At 37.1% G+C, this 20,124-nt stretch overlaps 1 protein-coding gene across 1 annotated transcript in view; it reads left to right on the forward strand.

Annotated features, from left to right (window-relative positions):
• SORBS2 (sorbin and SH3 domain containing 2) overlaps window positions 1–11,288 on the forward strand; it is a 79,353-nt gene extending 68,065 nt beyond the window's left edge. Inside the window, exons 25-28 of the mRNA XM_085311306.1 lie at window positions 1,381–1,488; window positions 5,039–5,088; window positions 8,371–8,477; window positions 9,272–11,288. Coding sequence (XP_085167432.1) covers window positions 1,381–1,488; window positions 5,039–5,088; window positions 8,371–8,477; window positions 9,272–9,333 — 327 coding nt within the window. The 3' untranslated portion in view covers window positions 9,334–11,288. The remainder of the gene's footprint in view (window positions 1–1,380; window positions 1,489–5,038; window positions 5,089–8,370; window positions 8,478–9,271) is intronic.
• The last annotated feature ends 8,836 nt before the right edge of the window (window positions 11,289–20,124 follow it).

A 20,124-nucleotide genomic window follows, 5' to 3' on the forward strand; every position in this document is an offset into this window, starting at 1 on the left:
TAATTCAGCAGCTGTACAGTGCTTTTGATGGGTACCTTTTACTTAAGTCTAACCAACAAAATTCAGAAAATTCCTCATCTAGCAAAAAAGCACTGAAAGTCTTTCTAAGTGATCCTGTTTTGTTCTTGTCCTTGTTTGAGCAAGGCATGGTAACCAAGATGAAAATAAATGTAAGCAATGCCTCTTTTGAGAGTTACAAGCTCTGTTCCTGAGGAGCCTCGCAGTCATGTGTACTGTTCTTTATTRGGTGTGGTGGAAAGGAAGGCACACAAGTAACCAAGGGACATGGCTGAGGCCATCTACACAGATGCTAGAGCCTGAGTACTGAGAAGAACTAGAGGTCTGGGGGTTTCTGTTACACAATTCTACTTAGCTATTAATTCTCTATTTTTCAACCCATTTCAAAGCTGGATTATTTCTGAAGTCTAGGAAGCAATTTCCTCTATAAGCTTAATGAGCATAGAGTTACCTATCTGAAAATTGCTGAAATTAATAGAGACTCTCCCACTGACAACAGATTTGTTCCACAAAATCGCCATAATAAGATGAAGATTTTTTTTCTCCTCTCAAAGGTGAGCAAATGCTACTGCATTCCATAGTCAAAACTCACTACAATGTCAAGATGGAGAGTTTTAGTAATATCACTGCAACATCTTTTTGGCTGTCATCATTCTTGCTGCTTAGTCTACAAACCGGACTTCAGAAGGAAGGACAGTTCCTATCCTTTTCTGCTTGTGCACGTTGTCCACTAACTGCTGTACCAGGAAGTCATTATTAAAATCTTATCACAATTGTTAGAGTAGATAAACATGAGAGACATTTCCAAGACTCAGATACTGCAAGTGAAAGGAAGTTATTCAGGGAGCTCTTAAAAGTAAACATATTAAAAGTATGCATACTGATATCTTGGTAAATTTTGTTATTAAAAAATACTTTCTATCAAGTACTTAAATTTGCATTTAGAAGGTAAATAAGGTGTTTTTAACAGACAAGAGCAGCAACAATTGTCATTAATATTTTTAAGAAGACATCTATGGTCTTTCTGCTGTTTGCTGTTGTGCTTTCTGTATTATTAACTGGGTTGCTTCARTGGGTATATTTGCAGTGGCAGTTCTTATCCCAAATGCATTGTGAGTGAACAATATCTTTTGAATGTGCAAGTGTATGTGCCAGAGCAGCAAACTCTTGGAAGAAAGATACAGTTAAAACAATGAAAATGCCATATCCTAATCGCACTATTCATTATTTGCATCTGTAACACACTTGCCTTTTGTTATCAAGGAAAGCATGCCCAATTTGCACATAGGAATGAAGCAGCAAAAATCCTGTGGTGCTTCATTCTGAAGCTCTCAATTGACCCAGTTTTTATGATTTCTCTAGGCTGATTTAAAGAGAGAGCTATTTGTTATGGGTAAACCTCCTCGTAGCCCTGTGATGACTAAGAAATCCTGCAGCTCACCTGTCAGAGGTCACAGCTATTCACACAGGGTATGGTACTGTATGCCCAGTGTGCAATAACAGCATTTCCATATAAAAAGAGCTCAGTGTCTAGTCTTTCAGTATTCTGCTTTTGCCCAAGTGTCTGAATACAATCAATAGACCATGTTTTGCTCCTGTTGTGCTTCCATACCACGTCTAAGTAAAGCCAACAGGTCTTTGTGTGTCAAAACTTATGTTATGATTCTGTAAATGTATTGTATCTCTGCAGTATTGCATAGTATTTCCAGTGCTGGAAAAACACAGGAGGTCAAAATTCTTCATGTGATTTAGCCTTTTTTTATATAAATGGATCCTCTTGTTTCAAAGTATTTCTAGTTTATTAAAACTATGCAATAGTCAAAATATTATATGTACACAGACTTTTGTGAAGCTACATTCTTGTTTTTTTTAATGCATGTCCTGCTTTTCAAAATATTTTGTTGCTATGGTAATCTGTGTTGTATTCACTTGATACTGCCCTTTTCCTCCAACCATTGCTGTTCCAGATTGTCATGCTCTTCAGCCTTTCCTTTCATAGCAGTCTGAAACTGTGACAAATCCACGTAGCCTGAAGCTCAGATTATACTTAGCATTTGTATGTGTTTGGCTCAAAAAACTTATTCAAACTATGCTAAAATCTATATGAGAGTTTATGCATTATATTTTATTTTCACTTTAAGACTAAATTATTTTCTGCATCTCTTTCTTAACATTTGGCCTTTAAAACAGATAACAGGATGAACTATTTTCCATGTAGTGACTGCTGATTTTAGAGTATTGTCTGACTGTTGTCTTCCTTTTTAAAGGGATTTTTTTAAATATGCAGTTTTTTCTAACTTTCAAAGTCCTGTGATTTTTTTGGCAGGCTTTCGTTTGCTACTAGGTATGACAGGGCACTATTTGCTCCATCACTGAACAAATTCAACGACAGGCAGGCCAGGATTCATGTATTAATTTATCAATACCATCACAATCACAGAGGAAGACCCAACTTGGTATAAGATCCATAAAATAGAGAATTAAGCCCTATTTTAAATTTGTGTGGATAGCAGACGTTACTTCAAGTAAATGATATGCCACCAATACTTTAAGGGAACTATATGGATTCATATTGAGTGCATTTATGATTTGAATTCAAAACACACAAAATGTTCAGAAATACAGAAGATTATTATATGTGAACACACAAGAATCATGCAAAAAAATCAGTTGTGCAATTGGGATCATACTTGACTATACATTTTTGATTATTATTGAGATAAGGCCCTAAAATTTTTACCTTGAAAATTAGGATAGTCTAGTGAACTGAGCAGTATTTGGAAGTTAGAAATCCTAAGCACCAAGAGCTTCCATAGGGAGATATATTTCATGCTATCTCCTGAGCACACTGAGCCAGGACCTGCAACAGCCCCTTTCAAGCCAATACCATTGTGTATAGGAATGAGAGCTTAGAGGGAAAAGATGATGGGGAGARGCTTCTTGATATGAACTGGAGTGGTATCAAGACAAGCAAGAAGGSAATGCTCCAAGGTCCCCCTATTTAGCCATAGCACAGGCAACTCCACYCTAGATCTCCCAGATTCTAACTCTGCCATTTTTCTCTGTAGCTACAATATAAAGCTGAAAATCTTCACTCACTTTGATCTCCTATAATCTTTTCACTGCTAACAACAGTAGTTAAGTAGCATTTTGTATTTAAATTGTTGAATAAAACATTTTACATTTAAATTATTGAAGCATATGCAGAAAAAGATACTATTGACCTTCCGTCTTTCTTCTCAAYGTGGTAAATGTTCTAAGCATTATATCATTTGTAATACTGTTTAGGACGCTGACTTTCACTGTCTGCAAGAAAATCCTTAGCCTCAGTTGAGTTCTCTTTTATCTCTGACTATCTTTGGCATTAGCACAGGTACAGACCTGATGATATATTAGCAGCAAATAAGGTCAGATTTGAATCCAAATACCAAGCAATCTGCCCAGTGAAACATTTTGTTCTTACTTGACAAGCCARCTGTTGAAGGATGTTTCCTGGGACCTGAAATGTCTGATCTTCAATCTTTATTATCGGATTCCACAGTAAAACTATCCATCTTTATTGTATACAAGTCGAGCAGAGTTAAGTGGGGGGAGAGAAGATATTTGAAAGTAAAAAACAAAAACAAAAAACAAAACAMAATACCACAGCAACYTKAAGGACTTTCAAAWCATCTTTCCCATCTAGCTCTCATTAATATGAATATTCACCATATTCAGTGAATATTGAGCATATTCAGTGTTGTCCGCCTTCCTACGTACAAATATCATGAAGAGAAATTTAACTACCTCATCTGGAAATGTTAGGAAAAAAAATAGTGCATTTTAATATTCAACTTACACCATCAGGCCATGGGTTAGTTACCAAGGCCTTCTCTCATAGAAGACTGCATCATCTTTGAAAGTAAACTGAAGAAAAATTTATTGGAATCGTCAAACCCAGGAAAAACAAAAGCGTGGAGCAGTAAGATAAGTTCCATGGCATGAACATCGGGTTGCAGTTCTTAGTTCATGAAAGAAAAAGAAGTGGTATGAGGTATGTTTGATATCCACATTGCCAAAGCAGATGCAGTTCTCAGACTTGTGTCAGCTGCTTGTATGCYACTCTTCAGCGTGATGGTAGGGCATCCTCAGTCAACAAAGAATATAATCACCACTCACATCAATAGCTCTTCCGAGCAGCTGCTCTGCCACTATTTCTGGTCTGAGCCAAATTCTAATAGATATAAGTCAATGGTTTTCTAAAGAGGATAGAGTCTTCCCAGGATGTTAACATTTTTCATTTTTGTCATTTCCAGTTTTATTAGGTATTAGTGGTGATGCTCAATTATGAATGAAAAGAATTCTTTTCATCAGACTTTGCACTGGAAATACATACAACTTTTTCCTCTTAAGTAAAAGTGTTAATTGTTATTTTCACACAATTACATGTGTTCTTTCAAAAATTTTCTTCTCTTTGCCTCCCAACAGCCTGCATGACTTTGTGCTCCCCCTTCAAGTCAAACAGTTTTAATTACAGCATAGCATGATACRTCTGCCAAGTTAGTACTGTCTGTGTGTAATGTAAATTGGGATGTTGTTTGTCTATGGATATACCAAACTCTGCCATTAAGTATAGGATGTTTTATTTCTGCTTAGCTAAAAATATACTTCACCTAAGGAATGTATAATAATGGTCTTCAGTTCCATTTGATTTCTCTAATGCTATTTCTGTTTCAGTGTTAGTGAAGAGGCAGTAGGGGCTATTCTGAGTTCTACTACACTACAAATAGATTAAATTCAATTTTGTTTTAGTTTTCATTATACTCCCCCAAAATCATATCTTTAACTTGCAAAAGTTCTGTTGCTTGTCTTGTCTCTTACAAATTTGTGAGATTTATTGGGGGAAGGGGGCCAGGGGAAGGTTATTGGTTTTACACAACATAGGATATGAACTCTAAAGGGACTATGTGTCATGCCACTATCCAGCTATTTGAAATTCAGACTATATATCTTTATTACATTTCAAATCATTTCATTTCAGCCACAGCGCCCTGTGTTTGCTCATGAAAACATACACACTGGGGGGGAACCGTAAGTATACTTCTTGTCTACTAAACCAAAAACCTAACATTTAGGCCATTATTTAGGCCAATAGCCATTACATCTTCAAATAATTTGTTAATCTGCCAAGTACAATTATGCAGAGATTTCAGAGAATTACAGATAACTGCATGATGTCGAAGGATATCCAAGAAGGTCCCAGAGGATAACGCCTTAGTTGTAGTATATGTAAAAATAAAGTGTGACTTTTTAATCTCCTCAGTAGAATGCCAGTTAAAGATTTAATATTAATTCTACTCATCTTCTTCACTGACTTAATACAAATTATTCAGAAACAGTTTTGGATGTTAACAGAAAAAATTAAATGGATAATGTTGCAAAATTAGATACATAGAAGCCTTTCCAAAATCTAGAGAAGAACCTAGATCCTAAGTTATATTTTCACAAACAAAACAGTGCAAGATTTTTTTTWATTTTTTTTTAAAGTCTTGTACTCAGGTTCTGCTTCACTGATTCACTGATTAGTAAAACCCGTAGCCATCCTTGAACTAGCCTCAGAGTGAAATGTATTTAAATTGCCAACAATTCTTTGGTTGGTCAATATTGCAAATGGCACTAGAATCTTTCACATTTAAGAAATTCTAAAATTACCGCAGAGAGAATGAAGTGACTAGAAAAGGAAACATTAAAATGTATTAGATGATTGAAATAACTAGAATTAGATTTCTAAAGTAAAAACAGTGCTAATTAGGAACTTCTCATTATTGTACTTGAGTAACTAGTTCATGCACATTACATCTACAGCTCCTGTAGTTTATTTAATTAGTTCTGAATTATATCATCATATCTCTTGCCTTTCTTGAATTATGATAAGCATGACAGAAAAAGTTATTGCCTTTTATTTTTTGCACAAATTGTTCTGACTCCTGCTAGGTAAATTACCAAAGGTAATTGGTTAAATTACTGAGTCCTGCTCTATTTTGTTAACGTGATCCAAAGTATTTGAATGAAATCTGAAGTAAAAATATCAGACTTCTCAGATTTGGGGAGATAACTGCCACTTATGAGAACTCGAGTTAAAATATTTTTTTTCCTTCAAACAGTCTTTTGTTTCTCCAACTCAGCAATGTGAAAAATAARTATATTTATTTAAGAGGATCATCATTACATTAAGCCTAGCACAAGTCTGAATATAGAAGTTTCCAATGGGACTTTCAGAAGCAGGAATTTGTTACATAAAGAAAATTCCCATTTAAACCAATGGAAACTTCACCTGAATGATATAGAGCTGATTAAAATCTTCTGTACCAACATATTTGATCAAAAATCAGAGTTTTTTTTTTTTTTTAGTTATTTTACTTTTATTAGGAGAACAGAAAAGTAATATTAAGTTTTAAAGTCGCTGAAAYGTTAAGGGGGAAAAATGAACATCATGATGATGATTTGTTCAGTATTTTGAAATGACAATTATTTCCTTTGTAAAAATTATACAGTTGTGCCATGCCCCTTTATGTGCACACAGTCGCAGCGGAGGCAGAGGCACTCGGAAGAGCCGACACGTTCTGCCTTTGCGGAGCCCACGAGCTTTTGCAGAGAACCATGCGCTTTCCCCGGGGGCTGTTTGCCAAGCACACTCAGCTCCTCATATTAAGCGCTTACTGCCATTCTTTCATTTCCAAGAAACTCTACTAAAACTTGACACAAAATGAAAGATAACAACTTTGGTAGTCTCATACCCCTTTCCATTTATCCACCTCGCATCCCTTCTTCAATCTTCCGTGGGAGGAGCAGGAAAGGGAAACAACTTTGTGAATACTGCCTGTGTTTCCACCCTCACGTCACCCGACTGAAGCCTCTCACTCACTCAGGGTTTCGCTGTGGGTTTTAGTCTGTTCTGTTTTGGTTTTGGGGTGGGTGTTAAAGAATTAAACGAGTTCTGCTCTCTAACCTTGCTCTCAACTCCTGTTAGCAGATGCAGTCTCAGGTATTTTATCCTTTCCAACATGTGTAGCAACTACTCATTCGTCTCCATTTTAGCATCCCTCTTCTGAAGAGACTGCACATACTTTTTGTATATGCTTTTTGTCTAACCACTTCTCCCATTTTAATCATCTGTTTTATTACCTGTCCAGCTCTGAGACTGCTATGACAGTCAGGCACACTCGAGGCAGACACATAGGCTTTTATATCCAAGAGATATGAAGTCATAAACTAACTTTTCCTTGCTTGTGGTTTTTGATTGTGAGGAGMTACACATCAACTTTGGGAACAGTATCTTGCTCCTTCCACCGGGTCAGTTCGTCTCTTTTCCCTTTTTCTACCCCAGAGGGAGATTCTAGGATTTTCTTCCCAGAAATTTTTCTCCCTTTCGACATTTTTTTTACTGTCTCCAACAACTCCCCTTCCTTTTGGACAGAAACCATTTGGAAGATGGTCATCTATTTCAGACCTGTAGGTAGATGGCTCACATTTTGTCCTGTTCCCAGAGAAGAATAAAAACAGGAAAAAAAAAAAAAGAAGAAGAAAAAAAACTATAGGATTAGCAAAAGAGGTCCTGCCAGTAAGGTGACAGCACTAGGGAAGCCTGCCTGTGGAGGGGAATAAACTCGAAAGATGCCCCTTCCCAGTACCCAGGCAGGGGGCAGTTCCCTGTCAGATTTGAGCTAGGGTTCTCCAAACAGTTTCTGGCCTCTTGGTACAGTGTAAAAGGATGGCTTAAGAAAACTGCCCTGGTTTCAGCTGTGGGTTTGCAAGTAGCAATTACTCTCCKCTCCTCCGCACCCTCCTCCATGCATTCGGAGCGACCCTAGGCCCCGTTTATCCGTTTATCCGGTGTGGCATGGTGCGGGGCCATGTGACAGACCGCCTGGACTGCAGGCTCGGCTTCCTGACTCTTAAAGGCAGAGTCCTGACGGCTAGGTGGTGGCGATGGGAGTTAAGAGGCTAGCCYGTTTACAGCCTCCCTTCTAGAAGTCCTTATGTTCCCAGTGACTCAACTATAAAATAATGCTTTTTTTCAAAATACTAGAATTCTGTGTTTTAACCAGCTGATTTAACAAATGAACCAGTTGAGGAGCAATCAGGCTTGCCTTGAGTCCCCAGCCCTTCGTGTCTGATGAGTTACCTTTCAGATAAAGCAGGACACTTGCTACAGAACAGACCTAGCCCTGAAGTCTTCCACCAGGCAAAATAAACCCTTTTCCCCAAATATTTGTAAGTATCACTTAATGTCTGAACCAGCTATACTACTTCAGAAGCAGAAAAATAAATAACTTTTACTTTTTTTAAAATGCATCATTTGTCCTATTTAAGGTTTCAGGCTCTATATAACTATACTCCTAGGAATGAAGATGAATTGGAGCTCAGAGAGGGAGATGTCATTGATGTGATGGAAAAATGTGATGATGGATGGTTTGTGGGTATGTTTTAATTTGGTTGCTTTTTCATTTATGTTTTATTCATGACCTTTGCTATTCTAAAAGTTTGTTTGGTATCTTATAACCAAATTAAATTTTGGTGGTCAATATAATAAACCTGAACCTAGCTTTATGAGGAAAAATCTCGACCAAAATCCACTGAAATTAGTGGGTACTTTGGAATTGATGGCCACAAATTGGCATGTGCCTCCAGTTTGTTGAACAGCACTGTTGTCAATCTAATGGGACACAAAATGAATTATGCATTATTCTCTCTTCATTAAGACCTGATGATGTAAAACTCACATGAATATCTCTACAGTTTTGACTACTTTTGAGAACCAAGTATTTCTGAAYAAATACAGGTTTCATAAATAGGCCTAGAAAAGAGAGACTCAATCATTCCATAAACTTTTATACCCACTCTGGCTAACTTTATCATCTTACTAGTCCTTGGCAGTTCCAAAATCCACATTATTCATCTACAGCTGACAGGTTTAAGTTGAATGCTTTTCATGTACCAAGTTGAAATTTCAGCATATTAGATTTAACACAAATTTTAATCAGGCTGAACAACTTAATCAGATATGCCTCTTCTATTTTTTTTCCCTTCCTGCAGTTGTAACTTATTAAAATTCACAACTCTCAAATGAAATTCAAAATAACTGAGCTGTATTGTAAAGAAAGAACAGTAAATATTTCTATCATCTGCAAAATACTAAAAAAAAAAAAAAAAGGCCACTTGCTTAGTGATTTCCTGTTGTTTCCCATCTTTCATCTATTGCTTCTAATTTCAGGAACCTCAAGAAGAACCAAATTCTTTGGTACTTTCCCTGGAAACTATGTCAAGAGGCTGTGAATTTTTTTTCCTACTTATTTATGCTGCATCTTTGCAACACATCTGCATAAAGCTGCTAGAAAACATGCTACACAGGCCTTCTGTTTCTTGCTTGCAGTCAAATAGAGGCCATCTAGTTCATCCTCATCCCATCCCATGCACCAAACCTTCAAGCAGTATTACAGCAACGACTACAGCTACGCTAAACTTTTCTGAAACAAGAAGAATCGAATCGTTTCAACATTTAAGTACTCATTGTTTTTTTTGAGACACAAGAATAGAAAAAGCCTGATGACAGGTACACAGGTGAATTGCCATGGGGGATCGGGGTGGGCTGTTCCTGTTTTGAGCATTAGTGGTACTATCACGAAGTGCTATGGAAAAAAACATATATTTTCAACAGGCACATATTACAGAGGGGAAGTTGCTGTTTGCTATTAAAAAAATTGTTTGGGTTTCTAAATTCTTTCTAGCTTGGCAGCATATGTTGCTTTCACTTTGCTGTATCACAGGTTTGCCTATTGTACTGGTTTACAATGTATGAAAAATTATAATACAGATTTTTTGCCTGCACTTGTATGTTGTAACATATGCACAGCRATTGTAAAATCTCAAGCAAGCATAGTGAAAAAACAGGGGAACTTAAAAGCGTTCTGAATGGGTGCAATGGTATTGGCTAAACCATTTTTTTCCCAAAAAAGCTATAGGTTTTTTTTTGTTTGTTTGTTTGTTTTTTTTGTTAAAAGATAAAAACGTGCAAGAGGCATGAGACCTTGGTAAACAGGATTTAATGAAGAGACAGACAATGATATAAGCATAGACAATAATAACCTGCTACTGATGTCTGACTTTAAATGGTTGTAATCAAAATGTTGTAATAGTCAGCAACATGAAATGCGAGTTTAGTGTTTGTACGTATCACATGAATTTTAAGCAGGATGTAAACAGTGTTAGTGCAAAGTTTTCTAACATAGCCACCTGAAAAATATTCACAAGTATCATGTACTGATTTTATTTCACTACATATGTATGTTAACAAAACCTGAGTTACATGTTCTTTTTAGGAATTTAGTACAGAAAATGAAGTCACAAATATTGAAACTGATTTTAGGGTTTTTTTTTTTCCTGAATGAAACAAGTATTTGAAAACATACACTTTGTTTAAACAAAAGGTAAACATAAATAATATATGAAATTAAGGCACAAGATAATAATGACTATGGCTTTATACAAAAAGCTTCGGATTTGGTTTCTTCAGCACCTTATAGATGGCAAAAGCTTTTACTGTATTTCTCCTGGGTAAAGGATTGAAATTATCAAAATGTATTTTAGTCTCTGTAGTATTTTGTACATACGTTTGCTTTTTTTTTCTTTTTTTTGTACAGAGCCATTTTGTTGTTGATTTTAAAAAAAAAGTTCCTTATTTGATCTTTGYCCTTTTCCACATACAGAACATTTCAATGCATTTTTCTTTACTTGCCCCACTTACAACAAGAACATCTGGATAGTGCAATTCTGTAAAATAGCATTTTATGCAGAATTTTATTAATTAAAATATGGTTTACCAGCCAAATCTAAATGTACATATGTCTTTATTACTCAGAAATGTCATTAAGACAAAGGTAAAGAAACATCTTTGTGCAGCATACCTTTATTATTGCAGATTTCATGGCAAAAGCTTTATATTTCAAAGGCTTTCAATTTTAAATTAGATCTGCATGCAGCTGTGAGATTAATACCTATCTTTGATGCCATTTATGATTGAAGACTTACTTAAATATCTGTTGCCTGTGATACTTAAAAAGTACTGTTTCTACTCTGTATCTGATTTTAAAAAAGATATACAAGTTTTTCATACCTGTCTTTCAGGTAACTGACTTTGAATTCTTACAAGCAAAAGGTCTCTGTGGTATTTTGTTTTTTGGTTTTTTTCTTCCTTGAATAGACTTCTAATAAATTTTGCTTGGAGTACACAACCGTTTCCCCCCATCATTTCTATTATATAATGGAATTTTTGACACTAAGTGGCTTAAATGCAAATACTCAGTTTTTCCTTGTATAGAGATTTTTTTTCCACCACTAAACATACAGGTTATGTAAATGGGCAATCAGCATTGCCTTTGCTCAACAGCCGTGTGCAGCACTCAACAGGTCCACTTCAATGTCATCCTGAAAAAACTTGCATCCAAAAGCAACATTTTGGATTTCCTCCAGTGACAGTGCTAATACAAGATGATTTTTCTGTTGCCAGAACTACCCTACATTCCAGAAGCACAAAGGTAAAACAGATAGCTGTGAAACCCATCAAAGGTTCCCACACACTAATCCTTTTCTTTGATTTAACAAAAGCAAAACAAGAATTCTGTGGTAAAGTGACAGCACAGGAGTAAGATTTAGGGAAAAAAAAAAAAAAAGAAGATGAAGCAAGCCTTGCCCCCCAGTAATAGTTTTTATCAGTGTTTCATGTGCTCTTTAGTCCCTTGCTCCTCCAAGTCAGGCTGGTCTCCATTGCCAGGGTGTTTCCTGCCAAAAACTGTAAGTGCTATACCTTTTACTACTGAATAGTGCCAGTAAGCTGCATTTTATCATGAATCACCTATTCTTTTTGAGTCCAATCTACACTCAGTTTTTTATCTTTACTATAGCTGTGCTGAAAAACAGAAAACTGACACTCCTAGAAAAAATACAGCTAGATGGAGTATGACCTTTGTATAGACAATGTAAACAACAGGAATGGCTGTTAAAACTCCACCAAATGCACTCCTTTGGCAGTATAAACGTGTCCCTACTGGAAGTGCTTTCAATCTGGCATGGCCCTACTTAATCAGTAATAGTCTCTTTCAGGTAAACGTGCCCTTCTCATGCTAAGTTAGTTTAAACCTACCATCTGCATCTCTTTTTATAGCCTTATAACCTAGGTGAAAGGACCACTGGATGAAACAAGCAGATGTTGTGTAGTTTGTCCTTGCTGTTGTACAATCCAGTGTGCTAAACATAGCTGGGACTTCACTGAAGTACAGCTTTGTAATACATACTTTTGTAAGAACTGTAAGAAGTAGGAAGTATCGTGCTTTAATACAGTCTTTTTCTGTAAAGGCTAGCCTAATATTAATAAAGGCAGGAAGCACAACTGCTCAGTGTAGTCCCACTAAAAAAGCCTGAGCTACATTTCAGTGTAGTGATATATTCTGACCTGAGCAAAGGGTCACCCCAGCAGTTTTAACATTCTGTCGCCAGCACTGAAGCAAAGTATGTTGTCATGCTATTCTGTAATGCCTGGTATTTGATAGCTGCCTTTAAATGCTGATGTACAGAAGCCTAACAAGAACATAAGGTGCTTCCTGTACATTTGAAAAAGCAATGCACAAGCTAATGTGAAGCAGAAATTACGAAGTAAGTAGTTCTAGAAGAACTGTGGGTCATTACTTAAGTATATTCTCTTAAAACATTTATAGTTAGTTACATGGTGAAACCCTGGCCTTGCTCCAAGTAACAGCAAGCCCTGTTGAGTTCAATAGGGCCAGAATTTTCCTCAAGGATTGTRTTTGTAATAGTATTTCTGTGTTAGTTGGGGGGGGGGGAAGTACACAAAAGAGAAGCATTGAAGCAACTGAATGTCTAGTTTGCACTGTGCAGGCAAAACTCAAACAGTTTAAATGTTCCCACTATGCAGCACAGACCCTTGCTCCATGCAGTACACAGCAGTCAGGCCACAACCTGAATCCACCCATTTACAGAGTAGGGAAGTTGTCAGACCAAAATGCAGACATTGATGCATCACCCATATGCAGAAAGCGGGGGAAATACTTAAGGCAGCAGCGTTACAACTATACAAGTAATCAGCATTATACCACTTGTTTGACTCAAGGGAAAAACTGCCATTAGAGTTTTATCTTCTCCCTTATTAGCCAGAAACATATCCAGGAAGGTTTTTAATATCATAGCTAAAATTACCCCACAGTAACTATTATTCTCATCAATATTCTGGAATCACTCATTAGCAAATCACAAATATTCTTCTACATAGCCACTGAGAATACAGTGGAAATCCATTGAAAGGGAACCAAAAGAATGAATGAATTCTTGCTTGCACTATCCTGAGTCAGACAGATACWATTTAGGCCACACAAGACATACTCTCTTATTCACATATCTTGTGTCACCTCCAAAACAGAAAAAATGAAAGTTTCTAAACTAATATGTAGTGATGAAACCAGGGAAGAGCCTAAATAATAACCCTGCAGGTACAACTTTTAGCCTAATACTGGTTGTTGGTTATACTGCACAGCTCCATTCTTCAGCAGCTCTGCACCCAAAACTACCAGCTCCTATCTCATTTGCATCTATGTGATTCCATATATAAAATTACAAAATTACACCATCTAATAKTATATTTAACTTACTTCTTATGTTTATTCAAGAGTCAGAGATGGAGTGAAGCTCAATTTGCATAGAGAGCAGATTATATTAACAATATATAATTATTATTACCAGAAAGTAGAAGGTATATATAGCCTTAATGCCTATAACAAATATCCCATTGCAATTTTCTGAGCAGCCTTTAAGTAAGTAAGTTATGTCACATCTAACTACAGATAGAGGTTTCCACTTGAACAGAATGACATTACATCACTAGTGACACATGGAGGGGGGGGGACTGTTGACTGACAACAAGAAATGCGTTGCTAGGTTTATCTTTGGTACAGATACACAGATCTCAACAATTTATGTTTCTCACTGCCAACAAAAGTAACAGAATTTGAAGCCATTATTYCATCACCCATATAAAATGGATAATAAAGTAATCCTCCTACATTTTCCATCCATCAGAGAAGATAGTAAAACACATTTCAATAAATATYCCAAGAATAATGTAATTATTTCCATTTTTGCCAGTGAAGAATTACCAGACACTTACATACAGTGACTCCTGATCTCTCTCCTTAACTCTACCAAGAAAAGGAGGATAAAGGAGATGATAAACTTCTCTGTTGCAAGCCACTGTTCCCCTTCACAAGAGGCAGTCCTGTATTCACCCAGGTCCACTTTACATGACTACCTCTACCCCCAAACTCACTTTAATAGTAATTTGCTATTTAAATATCTTGAAAGATCTGGACCTTTGCCACTTTCTTGGCTCTTTTAAAATACCTCCATTTCATTTTAATGTATTACAACGCTTTTTAGAAGTGACACTGAAGACCCAAAGAAATTAACTGTCTTAAGCATCAAAAGAATTATCAAACCTTCAGCCACTTGCATCAAAATTTTTCCCTGATACCGAGTTAAACATTCAGCTGAAAACAGCACTGCAGATGGGAAACACTGCAGTAACAGAACGTGTCATTCTAAGTAGGTCATCACACTGCGCCCATCGCTGTGATTTGCCACATAAACCCAAGGCATGCCATGACCCAACTCATGCTTCCCCTGCTGCAGTGCAGTGCTCTAGGGTTTACACTCTGAGCTGTAATGTGAAACATGTACAAATACTGGCTGGCTCCAGACCTGCTAAAGGCTTTTCTTACACTATCGCTGATTCATCTGTTATACATAGGTACTTTTTATATGTAGCTTTGGAAGTATTTGAACAGGTGAGAATCAGCCCCTCCCTCCTTAGACCACACAAGAGAATAATTTAAAGTGGCCAATGTCCGAGGTAGCAGAAAGCAGTATTTATACAGCACCTTTTATCCAAACAGCTCTATAAACTATTTACAGCCTCTCTTCGTTTGCTACTGCAGCGAACTGAGAGGTGTGAGGCAGAAAACAACACTGCACACAATTTGAAGTGGCCAGTATGAAAGTCATATCCCACCAAAAGCATAGGAAAATATCTAGGACAWGAAAAATATCTGCTAGTCACCAAGCTGTACCTATGTTCTGAAGCAAGTAAAGCAGATTACTAGAGGGGTACAAGATTTCTGCAGCTGCTGCTTAAGYCATAGGGAGCTCTAAAGAACCAGTGGCCAGAGGAAAAAAAAATGGCCCATTCCTACATCAGCGCCAGATAACTATGTCTGATGTGGTTTTAAGTTACAAAAGAGCTGGTATTTAAGCTGTTACAAAAAACAAACAAACAAAAACCCTCTCAGCAGCAGACATCATTTTGATACATGGTAACACCCTGAAACTACTGCTTGGTACCCAAGCCCTCTTGGTCTTCTGCAAACCTCTTCTCCGTTGTTTACCTATTTTATCACATGGTTAACAGTGCACAGCAGGGATCAACTCCCTGCTGCCTATTTGTACAACACTTAAGAGGACTCCCTACTTTAAGGTTTTAGCTACCAATTAAACACAAATAAAAACTACTAGATTAAACTAAATTGTGTCACTTACAGATGTATTTTCACATGTACATCCTGTACCTCAGATAACAAGTATTTCTCAAACATTTGCCCCTTTAAAGTCTTCCAAAACCACACAAAAATCGTAACTGGAGGTAAGGCGATTCCTGGGGAGAAAGGTCATGCTGGAAATAGAAGCAGTCAAGACCAAGGAGAACACTTTCAGGCCCTGGAAACAGGGTACTTGGCCTACTTAATGGAGGCAGTCTTTTGAACCACATTCTTCCTTCACTACATACACCTACTTCTTCCTCTAATGACAACTCCCCAGAAAACCCTTAGAAAGGCAACTGTTAAATCAGATCAAGTTAGGAGGAGTAAGATCAACAGGGGAAGATTTGAACTTTTAGAGTAGGTGGCTGCATAGAGAARTCAAGCCATTCCTTAAATTCTCCAGGCTCCATGGACCTCTCACTGCCGCTCCTCAAGGTAGCCTTAGCTACCTTTTCTTCCTGCTCACCACTCTGCTCCTTCCTGTTGACTCCAGGGGCAAGATTATCATCAAGGGAAAGGCAGCGAGCTACGGAAGCACGAGAGAGAAAGGAGAAAGTAGCAGCTCTGAGGCAAACCTACCTTTGCATCACCTGCACGCGCCTCGTACTGACCCTGTGGATCACAGTGCCTTTCTTTACTGTCGTTCCAGTGGCAGTGATCTTTACAACATAATTCTGTGGTAGCCTGTTCAGGGTCTTAGAGCCTGGCTCTTGCGCCACATTATCCGGACGGTTATTAAAAGCATACCTGCGACATCTTGGTCATTGCTTTCATTACTGAAATTCCAGAAGTTTCCAAAGATGCAAYGTGCCTGCTGCATCCAGCCATGCCGTGTATGCTGAATAACAGCTTCCACAGCACATGATCAGTATTGGTTAGAAGGTCCTGACTTTAAGCATCTTGACATTCTCTCATGTGAAGAGACTTCAGCAAGTTATTTTTAAGTTCTGGAAAGTGTAATACTACTGTAATTGCTAAAATGCTATTGACAGGCTAGAGAAAAGCTCAGCCTTCAGGAGACTGGGCATTTATGTGCGTGTTTTTGGTTGGGGGTTTTGTCATTCATTTGCTGTTTTATGGCTAGGATTGCAACCAAGACAGTTTCCAAATCTTTATTTCTACAAAGATTTCTGTCAGAGGAGGTTTCCTCAYGTTTCAAAGCACTAGCTGCACATACAATTATTTATCTGTCTTCATATGGCAGAGAAATGATTTCCTTTGAAAACCTTTGTGGAGGGATTATCCTCAAATTCTGGCCTGGATTTCTACAGTACTAGAAAACTTCAGAAGTTAAAGTTTGCAAATACAGTATGAATGAATAATATTAACTCATACTGACATTACATACGTAAAGGTAAATTCCCTTTATACTGGAATACACCAATTGCAGATGCAAAAATACTAGTTTCAAGTTTATGTGTGTGTACATATGTGTGTCCTACAGTTTTCACACGAACTGTTCGGGATACAGTAACCAGATGTTGATAAAACTGAAAAGTTTACCATAGTTACGTTTCTGCTGGTTTTGCCTTATTGTGGTTATATTCTTCCTCAAGATGCACCCAATATTTTTGCATGTCTTAAGGCTATGCACTTACCCTTACATTCATTGAACAAACGCAAACAAATCCAATAAGAGCAAGGTGTGAAATGCATAATTACTTACTTTCATTCAGCATTTTCTTTTGCTGTTAAGAAAACTAATTCACGGATATGGACAAGTGATAGTATCCCTTTAACAGAAATCAAAATTACAATGAAGAAACTTTAAGTATAAGCTAAACACAAGTGTTAAGTCTGAGTAACTTCAGTGCACTTCAGAACTTTCAGAGATGCAGCTTTGTGGCTAGTTACATTCTAAAGCTGCTGATCTCACATCCCATCCTTATACTTAAAACAGAATACCATATTTGTCTTTCAGCTGTCGCTGTTTGTTACAACCCAATAAACACRGATAACTCTTCCATAGCAACTGCTGTTAAAATGTTAAACCCAAGCCACAAGGTGAAAGAAATATAGATACTGAATACATTCAGCAGTTTACGGAACTTGAAATGACAATTGCATATTAAAAAACAATTCTGATGTCTGTTTCTTAAAGAAAAATATTCAGAAGATTTGGCACTGTGGACCACAAATGAATCTGGCCTTACATGTGATCTCATCGTTTGTGTATGAAGTGTCATCTCATGTGAGACTACAAACTAGATCAAGATATAAATCTAAAAGTTTGACATGTGCCTTGGAAAAAGCCTGGACTGCTCCACACTTAGAAAAGGACAAGTACTCCTCCAGGCTTAATGCAAAATAAACTGTTTTTAATTTCTAAGCTTCCCAGCTGTAGGTTTCGAGTCATTAGACTAGTACAAAACCATAGCAGATCTCCATTAACAAAGATACCTCTCTGTCATACATACAAACATGCACTAGCACACACAGAGCAGCCAATGGAAAAAATCCTATCAAATTCAGTGGTACAGATAAAGCCACTGTGGACCATACTCTGAAATTTTAATTTCCACTGAAATCCCTAGTATCTCCTATTGCCTCCAAATACCTAAAGCAAACCCAAAGGACATACAAGGGATACAGCACTCTTGCTCTTGGAGTACAGTTGTATATAAGGACTTTGCTCTGCTCTGGTAAACGTGAAAGGCCCTATCAAAGCAAACTCTTTTGGCAGCTCAAAGTAAAGGCAAAAAGCTAAAAAGAACCAATTAAAATGAAAGCCAGGAGAAATATCAGAAGAAATTAGGAGCCTCAGACACCTAGGGCAGCTTCACCTGCTATTTCCTTCCATCTTCCACAAATGGTACATTGTAACTAACAGCATCTATAGACTTTTATCACCTGTTATTTACAGTGGAGGACATCCTTGATAGAGTAGAAGTATTATCCTACTTCTGAAATCATAGACAAGAAAAAGAACAAGAACTGACTCAAAGATCATCTAGAGAAAGGCTAGAGCTTAGACCAGGAGTAAAGTATCAGTCACAATTGTACAAGCATGAATATTTTCTTGTTTAACAAAATTACTGTTCTTTCCTTAACACTTTAATTCGAACCTTTTCCAGACACAAACTTTTACTATCAAAAATAAACTATAAGAAAGGGAAAAACATGGTGTTTCCACTGGAAAAGAGACATGCACACACAGGCTCCCAAGCTTCTTGAAAGCTGATGAAAATTTTACCACTAGCTCAAAGAAGGACAGGTTTCTAGTAACGGCTAAGAGAACCATTTTATTAATCAGAGCACTAYAGTTTGGAGAGAAAACCGAACATTATGGTTTGGAAGGAACAGGAAGTAAGAAGCCTCAAACACAAAAACCAACCTCTTGATTCCCCCAGACCTCTTCACCACCCCTTTAATAATCACAACAAGCTTTCCTCTGGAAAAAGTCAGGCAGTTAGAGCTACCACATAACAAAAAAAGGTAAAATGATGATGTGTTAGCTAAACATATAATAGGATCATAGATTAAATGAAGAAATAATCATTTTAGAAATATAAAATGAGACTTCATTTTTATTAGAGACAGTGCTAGGTGTCTGAAGAGTTATGTTACAGTTCTTGAATACAAATGTCATTACACTCCTAGCGAAGTATTTTAACTCTTTTCCTGAATGTACCTAGCTCTATTATAAAAGAGATTTCTTAAATCTAACAATTTCTGTCTATTATTCATTCAGGTAATGCTGAATAGCAAGCACATCAGAAAATAGTTTAACAGGCACATTATGTTATGTAAAAAGAAAAAAAAAAGTGTCAGCATGTTAATTTATGAAGCTTAGTGGGCTTATCTGCTACCCTGGCACAAAGCCTTGCTAACTCCATTCCAAATTACTCCTCCGGAATGAGTTTATTCAGCTTTCAGTGCCAAAATGGGCTTTAACTTTAAACCAAATAAGGCATCAGCTTTCCAAACTTGGAGGTGACGTTTGATTCTAGCTATTAAACGGAGCTGAACCACTAATGACTGAATGAGCTGAGAAGAAAAACAATTTCTTCCTTACAGTCAGTGCTGCAGTCCTAGTCTTTAAGATTCTCCACCAGAACAGCTACAGGCTGTCAAAACAGAAGGACAAACACTTTTCCTCAAACAATAGAAAAAACATCTTCTCTCAGAAATCATTCAGTTCTTAGAAAAGTAATTCAGCACGAGAATTGTCAAGTACTTCGCAATTTTCTTTTTTCTTGGCTAGGAATCATAATTAAAATATGTGATGTAACATGAGGCTCACAGAGAAACCAATAAAGGACAGGTAACTTCTCAAGTCACAACACTAACCCAYGCAAAACAGACAAAGGCACAGCAGAAATTCAATGACCGAAGCAACACCTCCAGCAATCAATGCCCTAACTGGATTCACAGGAACACAGATGGAAATTCAATACATGCGTATCTTAGCTTGCAAATATGTTACAGACCTAAGTTTTCAAAATAAAGATGAATGGCACTTCAATGC

The sequence above is a fragment of the Rhea americana genome, unplaced genomic scaffold (genome assembly GCF_003343005.1).
Source record: "Rhea americana isolate MKP2758 unplaced genomic scaffold, rheAme1 scaffold_34, whole genome shotgun sequence".
NCBI classification, from domain to species: domain Eukaryota; kingdom Metazoa; phylum Chordata; class Aves; order Rheiformes; family Rheidae; genus Rhea; species Rhea americana.